Raw genomic sequence first — 17,791 nt, forward strand, 5'->3', positions numbered from 1 at the left:
GCGGATCATGAGGTCAGAAGTTTGAGACCAGCCTGGACAACGTGGTGAAACCCTGTCTCTACTAAAAATACAAAAATTAGCTGGGCATGGTGGCACATGCTTGTAATCCCAGCTACTTGGGAGGCTGAGGCAGGAGAATCGCTTGAACTTGGGAAGCAGAGGTTGCAATGAGCCGAGATTGTGCCATTGCATTCCAGCCTGGGTGACACAGCAAGACTGTCTCAAAAAAAAAAAAAAAAAAAAAAAAAAAAAGTTGTCCAAGACAAGAAATGGGACCAGATTCCATTTATTTATTTATTTATTTTTGAGATAGAGTCTCGCTGTGTATCCTAGGCTGGAGTGCAGTGGTGTGATCTCAGCTCACTGCAACCTCCACCTCCCAGGTTCAAGCGATTCTTCTGCCTCAGCCTTCCAAGTAGCTGGGACTACAGATGCCTGCCAGCACGCCCGAATAATTTTTGTATTTTTAGTAGAGACAGGTTTTCACCATATTGGCCAGGCTGGTCTCGAACTCCTGACCTTGTGATCCACCTGCCTTGGCCTCCCAAATGCTGGGATTACAGGCGTGAGCCACCGCACCCAGCCCCAGATTCCTTTTAACATCCCACTGTGACCCTGTAGCTCTGTTACTGGCACAGTACCATTGTTTTTGTTTTACAGTTATAATTGATAACTGCCTCTTAAAGGTTAGTGTCCCTGGCCTCTGAACACTGTGATTTGATCTTTGTCAAAAATTCATAAATTTCATTATATATTATTTTCACATCTGTATTTGCCTTGGTCAAAACTGCATATCTATGGCTGGGTGCGGTGGCTAATGCCTGTAATCATGGCACTTTGGGAGTCTGAGGCAGGCAGATCACCTGAGGTCAGGAATTTGAGACCAGCCTGGCCACAACATGGTAAAACCCCGTCTCTACTAAAAATACAAAAATTAGCCAGGCATGGTGGCACATGCCTCTAGTCCCAGCTACTCAGGAGGCTGAGGCACAGGAATCGCTTAAACCCGGGAGGCGGAAGTTGGGATTGCACCACTTTACTCCAGCCTGGGTGACAGAGTGAGACTCTGTCTCAAAAAAAAACAAAAAACAAAAACTGCATATCTAAGATTTTATTGCAATTTTAAAACCAGAGAGGAAATCGTATCAGAGTTAGAATACTATTATTGACAAATATAGGCTATGCACGATGGCTCACACCTGTAATCCCAGCACTTTGGGAGGCCAAGGTGGGCGGGTCACCTGAGCTCAGGAGTTGGAGACCAGCCTGGCCAACATGGTGAAACCCCATCTCTACTAAAAACACAGAAATTAGCAGGTTGTGGTGGCGGGTGCCTGTAATCCCAGGTACTCCAGAGGCTGAGGCAGGAGAATCGCCTGAACCCAGGAGGTGGAGGTTGCAGTGAGCCGAGATCACACCACTGCCCTCCAGCCTTGACGACAGAGCGAGACTCCGTCTCAGAAAACAAACAAACAAATACAGATTTCTTGAAAATTAAAATTCAAAAAATAGAAAAAATAAAACTATATATTTAAAGAAATTCTCTGGGAATTAGTCCTGACTTTTAAACTATTCTGTCTCTTCCCTGTCCTCCTGGAAGCTTAGTGTTAGCAATCTAGGAGCTCTGCATTTTAGGCCTTATTAATAATTTCATATTACTATTATTATTTTTTGAGACGGAGTCTCACTTTGTCACCCAGGCTGGAGTGCAGTGGTGCAATCTTGGCTCACTGCAACCTCCGCCTCCCGGGTTCAAGCAAGTCTCTGCCTTAGCCTCCCGAGTAACTGGGGTTATAGGCGCCTGCCACCACGCCTGGCTAATTTTTGTATTTTTAGTAGAGACAGGGTTTCACCATCTTGGCCAGGCTGTTCTTGAATTCCTGACCTCGTGATTCACCCGCCTCAGCCTCCCAAAGTGCTGGATTACAGGCATGAGCCACCCCACCAAGCCCAATAATCTCATATTCTGGATTGATTTTTATGACTTCACATATTTTGTTTCTTATGGAGCCAGAATGATTTATTCTGTGAAGCGGTACTAAAGAATAGTCCTAATTTTTTTTTTTTTTTTTAAATGGAGTCTTTCTCTGTCGCCCAGGCTGGAGTGCAGTGGCACAATCTCGGCTCACTATAAGCTCCGACTCCTGGGTTCACGCCATCCTCTTGCCTCAGCCTCCCGAGTAGCTGGGACTACAGGCACCCGACATCACGCCTGGCTAATTTTTTGTATTTTGTTTAGTAGAAACAGGGTTTCACCGTTTTAGCCAGGATGGTCTCAATCTCCTGACTTCATGATCCACCCTCCTCGGCCTCCCAAAGTGCTGGGATTACAGGCATGAGCCACCGCGCCCGGCCAGAATAGTCCTAATTTTTAACTCTTCAGAGAGTGAAGGAATAACTCCAAATAGACTCCCAGAAGTTATGTTCAGATAAGTAAACCATCATGCTTACATTCAGAAAGTTCTGCTTCTCAGGTAACTTAAATGGAAATGGAAATGATGAGTGCTGGGAAGAGGTATTAAGTAGCTCAGAGAATGCCCTTGCAATAGACTGAGGTCTTTAACCTATGTGAAGAATTTGAATAAATTGCTTGAAATGTGAAAGTGGAAAAATGAGAATATTTAAATAAAATACAAATTTTTAATATATGTAGCCAAATGTATAAGTTAAAGATTACCAATAAATATTTGTCAGTTTTATTCAAAACTTTAAATTCTCTGATTTCAAGTTGAGTTTAAAAACATATTTTAGATTTTTCTTATTTGGAAAATATTATGTATTTGGGTTGATAGGATAGACTGAAATTGTATTAAAAATGCAAAGCTGAGGTTGGGCGCATGGGCTCACGCCTGTAATTCCAGTACTTTGAGTGGCCAAGGTGGGAGGATCTCTTGAACCCAGGAGTTCGAGACCAGCCTGGGCAACATGGCAAGACTCCGTCTAAAAAAAAAAATGAAAAAAGATAAAACAATGCAAAGCCATGACCTGTTTTCCCTAGAAACCAGCTAGTGATGTATCTTCCAGCCTTCTGTCTTCTGCACATCCTTCACTGCATCCCGTAGTTTGGCTTTTCCACCTGGCTCTCCTTTTGCCTCTTGATTGCTTTTTTCTTCCTTGCTGCCAGCTTCTGCTTATGCCCAGCAGTTTACTTGCATTCAGTCATTGGTGAGATTAAACAGCAGCTCTCAGTTCTTTCATTTTTGTTGTTGTTGTTATCGTTTTTGAGCCAAGTTCTCGCACTGTTCCCATGCTACAGTGCGGTGGTGTAATCACGGCTCACTGCAGCCTCAACCTCCTGGGCTCAAGCGAGCCTCCCACCTCAGCCTTCCAAGTAGCTGAGACTATGGGCATGCCATCATGCCCAGCTAATTTTTTTATTATTTTAGAGAGGGGGTTTCTTGTTATTTTGCTAAGGCTGGTCTTGAGCTTCTAGCCTCAAGTGATCTTCCCACCTTAGCCTCCCAAAGTGCTGGGGTTACAGGCATGAGCCACTACTCAGTTCTTAATGTTTCTCTGGCTAGGATTCTTCATTGTCTTATTAAATGAGTACCAAAAAACTGCTTTTTTCCTGATCTACTCATAGACTTCTGCCTTTAGTAAGTAGTGTCATTATCATATTCTTGTCATTCCTCCGCAGTCAGGGAGTGCCCTGGAGGTTTCCTCCCTCCTGTTAAGGTGCTCTGGGTCCAGCAGTTGCCTCCTTTCCCTTCTAAGTTAGTAGGCGATCCTTCTCCTGTCTTCAAGAAAGACCCCCTTCTCTCATTTGGGCCCTCTGTTGTGGACTGTCAGGAAGTTTTCTTAATTTGTTTGAGAATACAAATCTGCCTTGAAGTGAAGAAAAACAGCATGCTGGTATGTACAGTACCTAGTGTGGCGTTCTACCTTAAGAAACAACACAAGCATTTGTGTTTTTCATTCTAAATAAACCCTGTGATTTCTACCACCTGAGTGAATCAACTGCTACCAATCATACTCTTTTCCTTGGAAAAAAATCACTTTCTACATTTAATTTGAAAGGAAGTATGATTGAGTATGGGTAATGTCTGTCTCTATCATCTGCTGTATTGTTTATTGTAAAATCAGACAATTAAGCCTGAATTTTTCCAAAAGAAAATTTGTGCCTAATTATGGGAACTAAAATGCCTCTATGAGATTTTAATCTATAGTGAATAGTATTAACATTCCTAATTGTGCTTTATGATACACTGTAACAAATTCTGCATGATGAAATTTTCTTTTGTGAAGTATGTTCCACTATTTTTTCATTGATTCCTTTTTTTGTTTTAATGTTGCAGGGAATGACCCTGCATAAAAAGGCAGCTGAAGATAGACTGGCAAGCACAGGCTCAGGGCAGTCGTTTCTGGCGAGGCAGAGGCAAGCGACCAGCAGCAGAAGATCATACCCAGGCCACGTGCAGCCGGCCACAGCAAGGTAGAGAAGTTGTGCCGCTCAATCACAGACACCTGCACCCACAACATACTTCTGTTACACACAAGAACATTTCAGGAAACTCAGCCAGCTTATTTTTTGTTTCTCTTCTATGTCAATACTTAGTGTTTCTCATTTTGAGGACTTTTTCTCTCTCCTGTATCTTTGTTTTAGTTTCTTTGGTTTTTATTTTGTAGTCCTTTCAGTTATTTTTGATGTGCCAAAAATTTGTACATGTTCAATTAAAAATGTTGTATAATAGTGTAATACTTTTCTTTGTATGAAAATGTCCTCTTCTTCAAAGGTATAGGCTTTGTAATGAATTAGATTTTCTGCCAATAATTGATATACAATTTATATTCTTTATTGTGCCTGTGTGTTACCATGCTTTCTAAGAATGTCTTTGTTTAAAGGGAATTAATCTTTTTATGATGTATTAATCTGTGTTTTCAATTGTTTTCCAAGTACAGTTCAAATAACTTGCATATTTACTATACAAAATGGTTGACAAGTGTTCTTTTTGCAAAGACGTGAATACATTGGCAGAGGTGCTAATCACATCTTCCCTAAGGCACCTGGTAGAATTATTTGAGGAAAAAATGAGTTTTCACATTGTTTTATAGGAAATTAAATTTGTCCAAAGATTTGGAGACTATTTTTAAAACATAAATACATAAAATTTCATTATTTCCTGCTATCTTGTTTGCTGGCAGAAGTGAATGTTTGGTGAGGTTATTTTGGGATAAATTACAAAAGAAAAAAAATTAGGCACTGCATTAATTTCTTGTTCTTTTGGAATATCTTAGTAACTGAGGATCATTTTCTAACAATGTGGTTGACATACCTTCAGTTGCTTTCCACATCTAAAAGAGTTATCTTTCATATATGTACAAGTTATTGGTAGTCTTATTTTTGGGCTGTTTGTTGACTTATGCCCCATTTGTTTTACTTGTTCTTTAATATAAACCCTTCCATTTTTTAACAATTCCTAACACTTGATATCTTAATATCAGTCACTAACGTTAGTAACTTCTTGTATGTTATATTATGGCAGATCTCTTTACGTTTTTTCTCACATCTATCTGCTAGTCCAGGAATTTGTTACTAAATAGATTTTCTTGGATATTTGGTTGCCTCAAAGTGCTTACATTTGTTAACAGATTGTAAACCACATTTATTTACATTGATGAATGGGCTGTCGAGTAATCATTGTAAAGCACTTTGTATATATAAGGTGCTATATAAGTGTGAAATATCATTCATTTATAAATGAAATGCCTTCTAACTTTCCATATTGACTTATGTATTTGGTCCCAAATTATATTTAAGTCTTTTTTCTTGCAACATAGCCCATTTTTTGAAAGCAAAACATTTCTGAAATTAGGTCATGGTTTTTTTGTTTATTTTTAGGTTAGGTCACTTAATACAGGAGGATGTTTTCTTATGTACTTGCTATTTGCAAGTTCAGGTTTCATTTAGTTCTTCATGTTAAATACGAATAAGTAACCTCAAATCAAGCTAAATGTAATTAAGAATTTTCAGCAACTATATTCAAGTGTTTGATTTTTAAATTCTTTCTTTCTTTTTAATAAGAAAGATGACCTGAAAATCAGTAGTATTTGTTTGTCCTCAGAAGCCGTAGTTGAAGAAAGATATTAGAGTATACACAGAACTGGAGCCATACATTGTGCTAATTTTTTACATTAAGTACAGAAGTCTGAGCACAGCATGAATGCTTCTGCCTGACAAGACCACAAAGCAGCAAAAGTTAGGGATAAATGGAGATAGCCATGAGTAGAACTGCTGTAGGGCTTCAGGAGGCTACGCAGACCTGATCAACTGCAAAGTTTCCAAAGTAAAAGATTAAAAACTTTCAGACAGTTCTTACCTCTACCCGTGTTTCACAAATAGCCTGAGGATCCAACTATTTTTAAAGCAAATTGGGGCCAGACGTGGTGCCTCACGCCTGCAATCTCACCATTTGGGAGACCTAGGTGGGGGTGGATCACTTGAGGTCAGGAGTTTGAGACCAGCCTGGCCAACATGGTGAAACCCCATCTCTACTAAATTACAAAAATTAGCTGGGCATGGTGGCATGTGGCTGTAATCCCAGCTACTTGGGAGGCTGAGGCAGGAGAGTCACTTGAACTCAGGAGCCAGAGACTGCAGTGAGCTGAGATCGCACCACTGCATTCCAGCCTGGGCGACAGAGTGAGACTCTGTCTCAATCAGTCAATCAATCAATCAATCAAATTGGAATATGAGCACTAACCTTGGTAAGTTAAAATTTTGGGAAAATTGTACCTGCAGAATATGATGGATGAAAACAAGAGCCAGGTGCAGTGGCTCATGCGTATAATCCCAGCACTTTGGGAGGCCGAGACAGGCACCTCATCTGAGGTCAGGACTTCCAGACCAGCCTGTCCAACATGGTGAAACTCCGTCTCTACTAAAAATACAAACAATTAGCCAGGCATGGTGGTGTGTGCCTGTAGTCCCAGCTACTTGGGAGGGTGAGGCAGGAGAATTGCTTGAACCTGGGAGACAGAGATTGCAGTGAGCCAAGATGGCGCCATTGCACCCCAGCCTGGCGACAAGAGCGAAACTCCGTCGCAAGAAAACAAACAAACAAACAGAAAAAACAGTCTGTGAACTACTCACTGAATGAATTTTGTTCTGTGAGATGAGAGGTTTTCATTTTCATTTTCTATTTACAGCCCCAGTCCTAATCTCCTACCCATCCACCTACCCAGATATTTTTTCTCTATCTGGGTTGGAAAGGCCCCAGGCTTTTAGAGGGGAGTTTTACTTCTGACTTTTTTTTTCCCCCGAGACGGAGCCTCGTTCCGTCACCCAGGCTGTAGTGCCGTGGCACGATCTCGGCTCACTGCAGCCTCTGCCTCCCGGGTTCAAGCAATTCTCCTGCCTCAGCCTCCAGAGTAGCTGGGATTACAGGTGCCCACCACCATGGCTGGCTAATTTTTGTAATTTAGTAGAGATGGTGTTTCACCATGTTGGCCAGGCTGGTCTCAAACTCCTGACCTCGTGATCTACCCACCTCGGCCTCCCAAAGTGCTGAGATTACAGGCACAAGCCACCGCGCCCAGTCGTACTTCTGACTTTTCTTCAGCATCTGTTGTATGCTATTATTTTGATGTTTACATTTATATATATATATATATATTTTTTTTTTTTTTTTTTTTGTGAGATGACGTCTCGCTCTGTCACCCAGGCTGGAGTGCAGTGGCGCGATCTCGGCTCACTGCAAGCTCCGCCTCCCGGGTTCATGCCATTCTCCTGCCTCAGCCTCCTGAGTAGAGGGGACTACAGGCGCCCGCCACTACGCCCGACTAATTTTTTGTATTTTTTAGTAGAGACGGGGTTTCACCATGTTAGCCAGGATGGTCTCGATCTCCTGACCTCGTGATCCACCCGCCTCAGCCTCCCAGAGTGCTGGGATTACAGGCGTGAGCCACCGCGCCCGGCCTACATTTATAATTTTCATTCTCCTTTACTGTACCTATAAAATTCAGTATATTAGTTTCATTACATAGGAGAAATTATATTTCTAAACATTTTATGATGTTTAAAAACAAAACAGGCTGTTGTAAAAAAAAAAAAAAAAACTTCTGAATATACTTTAGGTATCAGAAAGCCAAGAATAAAATTTAGCTCTAACGGTGGCAACTCCATGTCTGGTGTCCAGCTTTGGACAGGGTTTATGACGTTTCTGTTTCTCTAGTAATGATTAATGATTCCTCAGGAGATTCGTGATGTTGTATGGTCTATCTGGAAATTTAAAGTCACTAGGAGCTTTGCCTCATCGTGAGTGATGCTGTGCTGTATTTTTACAAACTCTCGCATACAGCACCTTCCTGGGGACACGTTGGCTTGTGCAGTGGAGCTTGTCCAGGCACCAGCATGGAGCAAGTACAGGGTTGCTGTGTTGGGTTGGAGCACACTGTCACCACAGTGTCTGAAGTCTTATCAACAGGAAGATCATTTTCTGTTTTCCTTCTAACCAGGGTGAGAAAATACAAAGTAAAGAACTAAAGAATATTAAAACCTAGCATTTATGTTCCACAGTGTGTATTTCAGAAGTTTGTAATCCAGAAAATATAGTAGTGTATAATATCTGAAAAGAGAATCAAGTATACAATTGTACATATTTTTAAAGAACTTTGAAAAACTCCGTCATATCTTTTACCATTTGTCTATTTGATAGTAATGCAGAAAAAAGTCCCTAAAGACCCCGTGTTCCAAAATTTACCAAGATTGACATTTCTATTAGACATCCTTAACCTAAGTGTTTTAATTAGATTATTAGACTATAATAAGGATGAAATTGCTGTCTGTAATTTTGTTGATGTTTTATTGTTAATATAATAAAAGCTCAACTGTACAAAATTAAGCTAAATGTTATCCAGTCAGAAACATCAGCCTGTGGCCAGGTGCGGTGGCTCACGCCTGTAATCCCAGCACTTTGGGAGGCCAAGGCAGGCGGATCACCTGAGGTCAGGAGTTCAAGACCAGCCTGGCTAATATGGTGAAACCCCATCTCTACTAAAAATACAGTATTAGCCAGGCATGGTGGCAGGCGCCTGTGATCCCAGCTACTTGGGAGGCTGAGGCAGGAGAATCATGTGAACCCAGGAGGTGGAGGTTGCAGTAAGCCGAGATTGTGCCACTGCACTCCAGCCTGGGCCACAGAGTGAGACTCCATCTCAAAAAAAAAAAAAAAAGAAAGAAACATCAGCCTGTATATTCCAGTAGTTCTCACAGAAGAATGAAAATCCGTGCTGTGCAAATAGATCAGTAGTGAGTGAGTGTTAAGTGAAAGATGAGCTAGGTTGAAGAAAATATACATTTTATTGATGAGCCACTTTGCTATCTCTCCTTCCTTCCTCCTTCCTTCCTTCCTTCCCTTCTTTTCTTTTTTCTTTTCTTTTCTTTTCTCCTTCCTTTCTTCCTTCCCTTCCCTTCCCCTCCCCTCCCCCAGGCTGGAGTGCAGAGGCACGATCCTGGCTGACTGCAAACTCTGCCTACCAGGTTCAAGCGATTCTCCTGCCTCATCCTCCCTAGTAGCTAGGATTACAGGCATCTGCCACCACGCCCAGCTAATTTTTGTATTTTTACAAAATACAAAGAGACGGGGTTTCACCATGTTGGCCAGGCTGGTCTCTAACTCCTGACCTCAGGTGATCCGTCCACCTTGGCCTCCCAAAGTGCTGGGATTACAGGCGTGTGTTACTGCCCCAGCCTCCTATTTCCTTTTCGAAAGTAGCAGTTTGGTTTATTCTCGTTTGCTAAGTAATTGTTTGAAATATTTTTCAGCCTCTCCTGCTCCCTCACAAAAATTCACCTGTTGTTTTAATGATAACAGCATGTTAAAAACTTGGAAGTCTTTATCCCAATATAAGAATTATCTTGAAACAAAAATCTAAATTACTTTTAAAAATTCTCTTAACTCTGCATTTAGTCTCCTATTATCTAGATCTCTGAGTCCAGGATAACTCCAGTTATCCCCAGTTGAATCATGTGTGATTTATCTGAGAAAGCATCCACAACCCACAGCTAGTGGAAACCGAGCTAGTTTCCAGCCACGTGGATAAGAACATCTTTGTTTCTAAAGTGAGAGGAAAGTGCTTGGTATCTTGCTTTTTGCTGAGGGCAAAATAACATGAAGACAAAGTGCTTTTTGTTGTCTGTTCATGAAACTGTAGAAGAATATTTTGAGTTTTTATTCTTATATTATGAAGGGATTCTTTGCCTAGCAGTGGCCGTCAAACTGATGTAGCATTGTACTTCTTAACAGTGAAGCCTGTGTAATACCATACAGTAGGATGAAAGACTATTCTGAGCAAAATAAAATGGGATGTCAGAATCTTTGAAAATTATTTTATCATTTTTTCTATTTTTTCATTTTTATAAATTAGAAGGATTTTCCATTCAATAAGGATAACCTCTCTTCCTATCATTCTGTCAAAATGGCAGTTTCTTTTGGTAATTATCCAACCTAGTTTCATTACATTTAGAAGGAGGTTTCAGAGCTTATTCTTGATAACTATAATAATGATTTGAATGTTTTATATCATGAAGTTTTTTCTACGAGGAAGGCTATTCTCAATGTATCTGTCGTCTAATTTTTTATTTTCTATCTATAAAGAATATTTAAATAATAATTGGTGTATGTTCCTTTTGTTGAAAATGTTTTATTGTCCAGTTTTAGCACAGAAGTGGTCTAAAGTTTTGCAGCAAATGCTGTTCAGTTCCCAGAAGCCTAAAAAACATAACATAATATGCTAACAGAGCTAATTTCCACCCAATCCCTCAAATTACCGAAGTATTAATATTTAGCTTCCTTTCTAGAAAACAAGGGGCAGCACAAATGGGGTGGCACCCATCTCTTTTAAATCACTGATGATTTTCTGGGGAAGTATGTATAGATGATTTTATTTTTTAAATAGCCTTTTATCAAACCATTTCACATGTATTATCTATGTGACTATAGAAACTTATAAAACATTTAATTCATGTTGACTTAAAACATGAGCATCCTTGGATTCTCCACATTGACTGAAATGATAGAGAAAGGGACATTTGTTTGAGAAACAAGAGACCTGTACCTAATTATGGCAAGTATATGAGTTTTGGTGATTGTGGGGGGTTATAAATGTTTTCCTATGATAGATAAATATATAGATATAGATCAGGAATTACTTGATGTCTCTTCAGAAGTTTTCTGTTTTCTTATAATTTCCAGTAATACTCTGTAAGACTCGGTTTGCATGCTGTGTGTGTTTGCATGAGTATAGAAACCTAAGAACATAATGGAAGGCTATTAAGGCAAATTCATTCCTAGAAAGTGGAGTGGATCATTGGGATAAGAAATAGCCTAATTATAAACAAATATGCAGGCAGAGGGAAGTCCTAATACAATGAAAACTTGCATTATCTAAACAGATGTTCCCAAAGCAATAGTTTGCCTAAAATCCTCTGTATTACATGATTATTCAGTAAAAGAGTAAACAAATATCTAATTTATTTTCTAATTGTCCTTCCCTTCATTGAGTATTAACTAGGTGCATAATGTAGTTGTATATGTTTATTAGTAAAGGGAAAAACACTTATTTTCATTTTGAGACTGTTTGGCTATTACTAAAGCTGAGAAAGTGATTTTAGGTCGCCAAGGATCCTATGATTTGATGAGATGAGAAGAAATCTGCGGTGGCTGAAAATCGTGACCAACTTGGTGTTATCTAGATCTGCTTTATCTAGTTTGCAAGCCATAGGCTCAATTTTATGTCCTTCTTACTTACACACAGTAACCCCACACAGTTTTGTTTTAAATGAAGGCAAAAGTAGACATTTTTAAAGTATATTCAACATTGTGCCATTATTTACCTGATAAAGGTGAAATCAGAGGTGTCCACGGCCTCAAAGTTTGGGCCCATGGGACTATCAAATCCGAATTATATCTACTTAGAGCTTAGAGGAAGAATTAGGTATCATGAGAAAAGCAACTCCTACTTGAGAGAAAGAAGACTACCAAAGCATGTTGAGGCTTTAACATGGGAGACTTCCAGGTAGGCGTTATCACTTGAGTGGTAACTAGCTTGATGAAGGAAAATAATTACTTTAGCAGTTATGTTGTAAAATTAATAAAAAGGACTCATGTTTATTCTGGTGTATTTGTCAACCCATGGGTAGTGATTACTCCGTGTACATTCTATAGTGTGTGTATTTTATTTAGTGTCTTAATATATAGTCTTTATATAGTATCTTAATATTATTTACTGTTACTTCTAGTCATTTCTGTAGTATATTTTACTGCAAAATTTGTAGCACTTTACTAATATTAGATCATTATTTTCCCTCTTCCCCTCTACCTTTCTGGCATTTTCTGTTATCTTAGAGTCAGGAATCTAAAGATCTAAGTCTAGAAATCTGTTGGAAGCTGGCTTGGAACTACTGGATATGAGTTACTTTTTACATGTCTCCTTAAGAAGACTCTTTTATAATGTAATACTTAGAAGCCAAATCCTTTCAAACGCAAACACCCATGAAACTTGATGCTTTCTGAAGTTGTATTCATAAAAATTATCCCATCTTACAGTTAATCAGAAGATGTTCTTACCTTTGGTTTGCCTGCCTCCTGAAACACAAACCTGCAGATTGCCCCTAACTTCAGCAGTGCCTCCGTCACTGCATGTACCTAAAAGACAGGAAAGCCGAGTTCTGGGAGCTGTCAAGTTGGAGGATCAGGAAAATGGTGGGGAAGAGGTGACTGGAAAGGCAGGCACTAAAGATGGCACGCTGCAAAAGCATTCTGAGTTCCCCTGTAACAGATAGGTTTTATGAACTCAGCTGTTTTCTTTTTTCTTTTTTTTTCTTTTGAGATGGAGTCTCACTCTGAGTCTCACTCTGTTGCCCAGGCTGGAGTGCAATGGCACAATCTCAGCTCACTGCAGCCTCCACCTCCCGGTTTCAAGTGATTCTCCCACCTCAGCCTCCCAAGTAGTTAGGATTACAGGTGCCCACCACCACGCCCAACTAATTTTTGTATTTTTAGTAAAGACAGGGTTTCGCCATATTGGCTAGGCTGGTTTTGAACTCCTGACCTCAGGTAATCCACCCGCCTCGGCCTCCCAAAGTGCTGGGATTATAGGCGTGAGCCACCATGCCCAGTGAACTTGGCCATTTTCTTACATTCATATATAGCAAAGTTTTCAACTTGTCTACCGAGAGACTTTCTTTAGGAGCCAGGACTTCTACATTTGTAACTTGAGTATATTAAAATTCAAATCATAGTTCAAAAATACTGAAATACTTGTTTATTATGTTACATAAATATAGACACAATTACTGCCAAAGAATAGAGAGATTTGCTTATGAGAACATTCTGTCATTTGTTTTGTTCTGTTTGTAGATGAGAGACATGCTTTTAAAGTACAAAACGTTTCTCTTCTACCTTACCCCCTGTTCTACTGACGTGCTTTGCATGAGAAGCTCATCTAGAAGAGAGCAACGCTGGAATAGAGAAGTCTAGACCCTGGCCTTTGAGGGAAAGGACTGCTTTTTTTCTCTCCCAAATTAGAAAATTAAAAGTGAAACATAACACATAAGGACGAAATACAATGTTCTGAATATCTTCCACTAATTAATTGTTGAATGATTAAGTCTCTAAGTATCTTAACTTCCATTGTCTTCTTGTTAACCTAGACAAGAGTAGATTATTCAGTAGCCACATGTGACAGTTAAAATTAGGTAAAATTAAAACTATAGTTTCTCAGTGGCCTAGCCACATTTCAAGTGTTCCACAGTCACATGTGGATAGTAGTTACCTATCAGACAGTACAGGTATAGAACATTTCCAGTATTGCCAAAAATGCTATTCAACAGCACTTTTATTGCCCAGAGAGAAAATAAGGACAAAATAAAGGCAGTGAAGTAACTTAAGACAACTCTGAGACTTTACCACCATACTTAGAGAAAGTTTTTCTCTTATAAAAATTAATACTAATCCTTTTTAAAGACCTTGGAAAAAATCAAAACCCCATTCCTTTAAGCTAGTCTTCAGTATATATTTTTCTAAGAACAGATTCTCAATACTTTATTTTTCAAGTGATAAAATCATTTTATAAATCATTTCTTAATATCTTCAGTGTTTTTTCCCTTTTTATGTAAACTCTTTTAAAATTGATATTAGCTGGGCATGGTAGCTCATGCCTGTAGTCCCAGCTACTCCAGAGGTCGAGGCAGGAGCATCGCTTAAGCCCAGGAGGTTCAGGCTGCAGTAAGGTCTGATCACACCTGACTGCACTCCAGCCTGGGTGGCAAAGCAAGACCCCTGTCTCTAAAAGAAATATAATATAAATTGATGTTATATAGTTAACGTTTATCAGGCAAATTCATATGAATGCTTATTTCAAATAAAGATTGATAGATTTAATGATATCCTTCCTTTTAAATTTATATAGATCTAATGAACATTGCCAACAGTTTTTTTTTGTTTCTGTCCCTTAAACATTTCCCCTGAAAGTCCACCTCAAAGGTACATCAAGATGCAAACAATTTTTTCATCTTCATAACTTCCTGCTCTTATTAACTTGTATTATGAATCAAATTAAGTTTTATGTATAAGGCATTTACTATTCCAGTGACTTAGCTAATGAAAACATTTAAAAATATGTATTAATTTACTTGGCCTGCTACTAAAGTGCTTAACATAACTAAATGGATCTATAGTAACATGTCTAAATTTTTTAATGGAAATAAGGGACTAACCATAATCCTTTTGAGTCAGCTTGGTGCTTAGAATTATTTTGTTACGAAATCTTGATGCTTTCTTCTTTCTCTTTAAATTTTTGTAATCAAGCAACAGACTTGATCCAGCAGTGTCGAATTCCAAGCAAGTTATGATGAAATTCTTATTGTAGTTCAAGTACAGATGAGTAAGTGGTGTGACTTCAGTTTATTATCTTCTTGGTGACCTACTTTAGTATGTGTTCTGTAGCGATTCATATTAGTTAAGGGACGTTTTCAATATGCTTGAAATAAGAAATAGCATTTTACTCTAAATACAAGAAATGACTGTACACAAATGCCTATCAGTGATTTGGGGCCTTTTAATGTCTTTAACAGCAATCTTTTATTTATTTATTTATTTATTTTTGAGACGGAGTCTTGCTCTGTCACCAGGCTGGAGCAGTGGCACGATCTCGCCTCACTGCAACCTCCGCCTCCCGGGTTCAAGCTATTCTCCTGCCTCAGCCTCCCAAGTAACTGGGACTGCAGGCACATGCCACCACATCCAGCTAATTTTTGTATTTTTAGTAGAGACGGGGTTTCACCTTGTTGGCCAGGATGATCTCGATCTCTTGATCTCGTGATCTGCCCGCATTGGCCTCCCGAAGTGCTGGGATTACAGGCATGAGCCACTGCGCCCAGCCCAAATCTTTTATTTTTTAACAGCCTTAGTTATTTATAATTCAAACGCACTAAAATATCGTCGCTGTCATGAACTTTGCTGTTTACAGGTTCTGTGTAATTCAGAATGCTTTGTACTTAGAAAATAATTTCTAGGCTTATCTTGTTTTGCAGTTTTCATGTTTTGACAATTGCCCCCCATTTACAACACTCAATTTTTGATTATGAAATGAATAGTAAAATTCAAACATATCTAATAATAATTTGCCTTAGTTTGATTAATAAATTATATCAAAAAACTTGGGGGTAGAAAGAGGCTTTTTTTTCCCCCTGTAGTATTTTTAAAACTTTTTAGATGAGCTGGATGAAACCTTAGTACATTGGAGCTGGAGTTGTATTGAGTACAGCCCCAACTCTGAAGCCTTATATTCATGTCTTAAGTACTATTGATTGTTCTGTGAATTGTTGTTAGTTTCATATTTGACATTGTAGTAATCCACCTTGCATTTTAGTCTTTGCAAAAAGGATATTGCTAGGTATATTCTTATTTCTGATTGAGTATTGAATTTACATTTTTCACAATTTCATTCTTTGTCATTATAATCCAAAAACAATGTCCACATCAGACTTGGAACTTCTCACTTCAAAAATGAAATACAGATTTAGCAGTGTTGTACATAATGATGTCCAAGCATTTTTCCACCTGTTTACTGAGTTTTCCAACCATTTACTATGTGTTGAGATTGGTGGGTTTTCTGGCTGTTTTTCTGAGGTGAATGACTTGTTAAAGAGCCTCAGTAAGAAATTTCAACTAAAATCACAAAAACATAAAGTCCAGGAAACCACCAGAAGATGGATTTTTAGTGTTTTTGAAATCTTGTATTTCCTTTTGATATCATTTACTCATTTTAATTTTACGACTGCCAACTTGTTACGGTATTAATTATATGTATGTGTTTATATGTATGCATATAATATATGTATATGTATATGAAGAATAAAGTTAAGATTTGGTCAAACTATATTTTCCCATTCAAGTACAAAAATGTTTTCAAGGCTGCAAAAAGTGTACAGTTGTTAAACAAGTTGTAAATAAAGACTTGTATAAAAATTCAGCCTAGATTTCTTTTTTCTGCTCTTAAACTCTGACAAATATACTTCATAATTGGTGATATTCTTCCACTCACCTTTGAGACTTGCCATTATGTCCTATCAATTTAAAGATTATGTCACTGGCTGGGAGCGGTGGCACAGGCCTGTAATCCCAGCACTTTGGGAAGCCAAGACAGGCAGATCACCTGAGGTCAGTAGTTCAAGACCAGCCTGGCCAACACGGTGAAACCCTGTCTCTACTAAAAATACAATTGGCCAGGTGCGGTGGTTCATGCCTGTAATCCCAACACTTTGGGAGGCCGAGGCTGGCGGATTACCTGAGGTCAGGAGTTCAAGACCAGCCTGGCCAATGTGGTGAAACCCTGTCTCTACTAAAAATGCAAAAATTAGCCGGGCTTGGTGGCACGCATCTGTAATCCCAGCTACTCAGGAGGCTGAGGTAGGAGAATTACTTAAACCCAGGAGACGGAGGTTACAGTGAGCCGAGATTGCGCCACTGCACTCCAGCCTGGGTGACAGAGCGAGACTCCATCTCAGTAAATAAATAAATAAATAAATAAGTAAATAAATAATCCAAAAATTAGCTCGGCATGGTGGCATGGACGTGTAGTCCCAACTACTTGGGAAGCTGAGGCAGAATTGCTGAACCCAGGAGGCGGAGGTTGCAGTGAGTGTAAGTCAGGAGTATTATTTGGTTTTTTTCCAGTACTGGTGGTAGATTTCATGTTGATTTAGGCTGGTATTTTATGTTTGTAAGCTGATTAGCCTTTGAGGATAAAAATGAAACATGGCTGCTTCTCTCTAGAGCTAGCACGTTGCCATGATTGATTTTGCCACAGAGAGTATAGTATTGTGATAAGGTCACAATGTAAAGCATTGTTGACACCCTATTTAGGCAATAAATGCACTTTTCCTGCCTTCTTAGATCCTTACAATTTATCCTTTTCCCCCAGCTCTCCCCTAGTCATTGAAATCTGGCATCTTTGTTGTTATTTAAAATGGTAGTAGCAGAATGGAAGTTGATTATATTTACATTAAATATCAACTTGTTAGTTCCAAAGTGAAGTTAGCAGCAAAATAAAACTAGTATATATTTAGCCAAAATAGTACCCATTTTAATGTCAGAAAAATAAATACAAGTTTTCTTTACTCATTTGCTTGGAGATACCCATTTTTTTTTTTCTTTTAAAAACTTTTTTATTTTAAATTTTTGTGGGTAAATAAAGGTGCTTCATGAGCATTCTTTCCCATGTCTGTGGACAACATCTGCAACTACGGATATACCTAAAATTAGAATGCTGAATGGGTAGTCGTACTGGT

The 17,791-nt window shown here is 39.0% G+C and overlaps 1 protein-coding gene across 11 annotated transcripts in view; it reads left to right on the forward strand.

Annotated features, from left to right (window-relative positions):
- The window catches only part of HOOK3 (hook microtubule tethering protein 3), a 134,001-nt gene extending 117,528 nt beyond the window's left edge, over positions 1–16,473 (forward strand). For 8 of the 11 annotated variants that reach the window (XM_054656702.2, XM_054656704.2, XM_063816322.1 and 5 more), the window contains one exon: positions 4,296–5,719. In XM_054656702.2, the coding sequence (XP_054512677.1) occupies positions 4,296–4,436 (141 nt within the window). In that variant the 3' untranslated portion in view covers positions 4,437–5,719. Of the gene's footprint in view, positions 1–4,295; positions 5,720–13,358 lie in introns of those variants that run through there. The other 3 variants (XM_063816319.1, XM_063816321.1, XM_063816323.1) reach the window with 1 other exon arrangement.
- Positions 16,474–17,791: the final 1,318 nt, after the last annotated feature.

This window comes from Pan troglodytes, chromosome 7, assembly GCF_028858775.2.
Source record: "Pan troglodytes isolate AG18354 chromosome 7, NHGRI_mPanTro3-v2.0_pri, whole genome shotgun sequence".
Lineage (NCBI taxonomy): Eukaryota > Metazoa > Chordata > Mammalia > Primates > Hominidae > Pan > Pan troglodytes.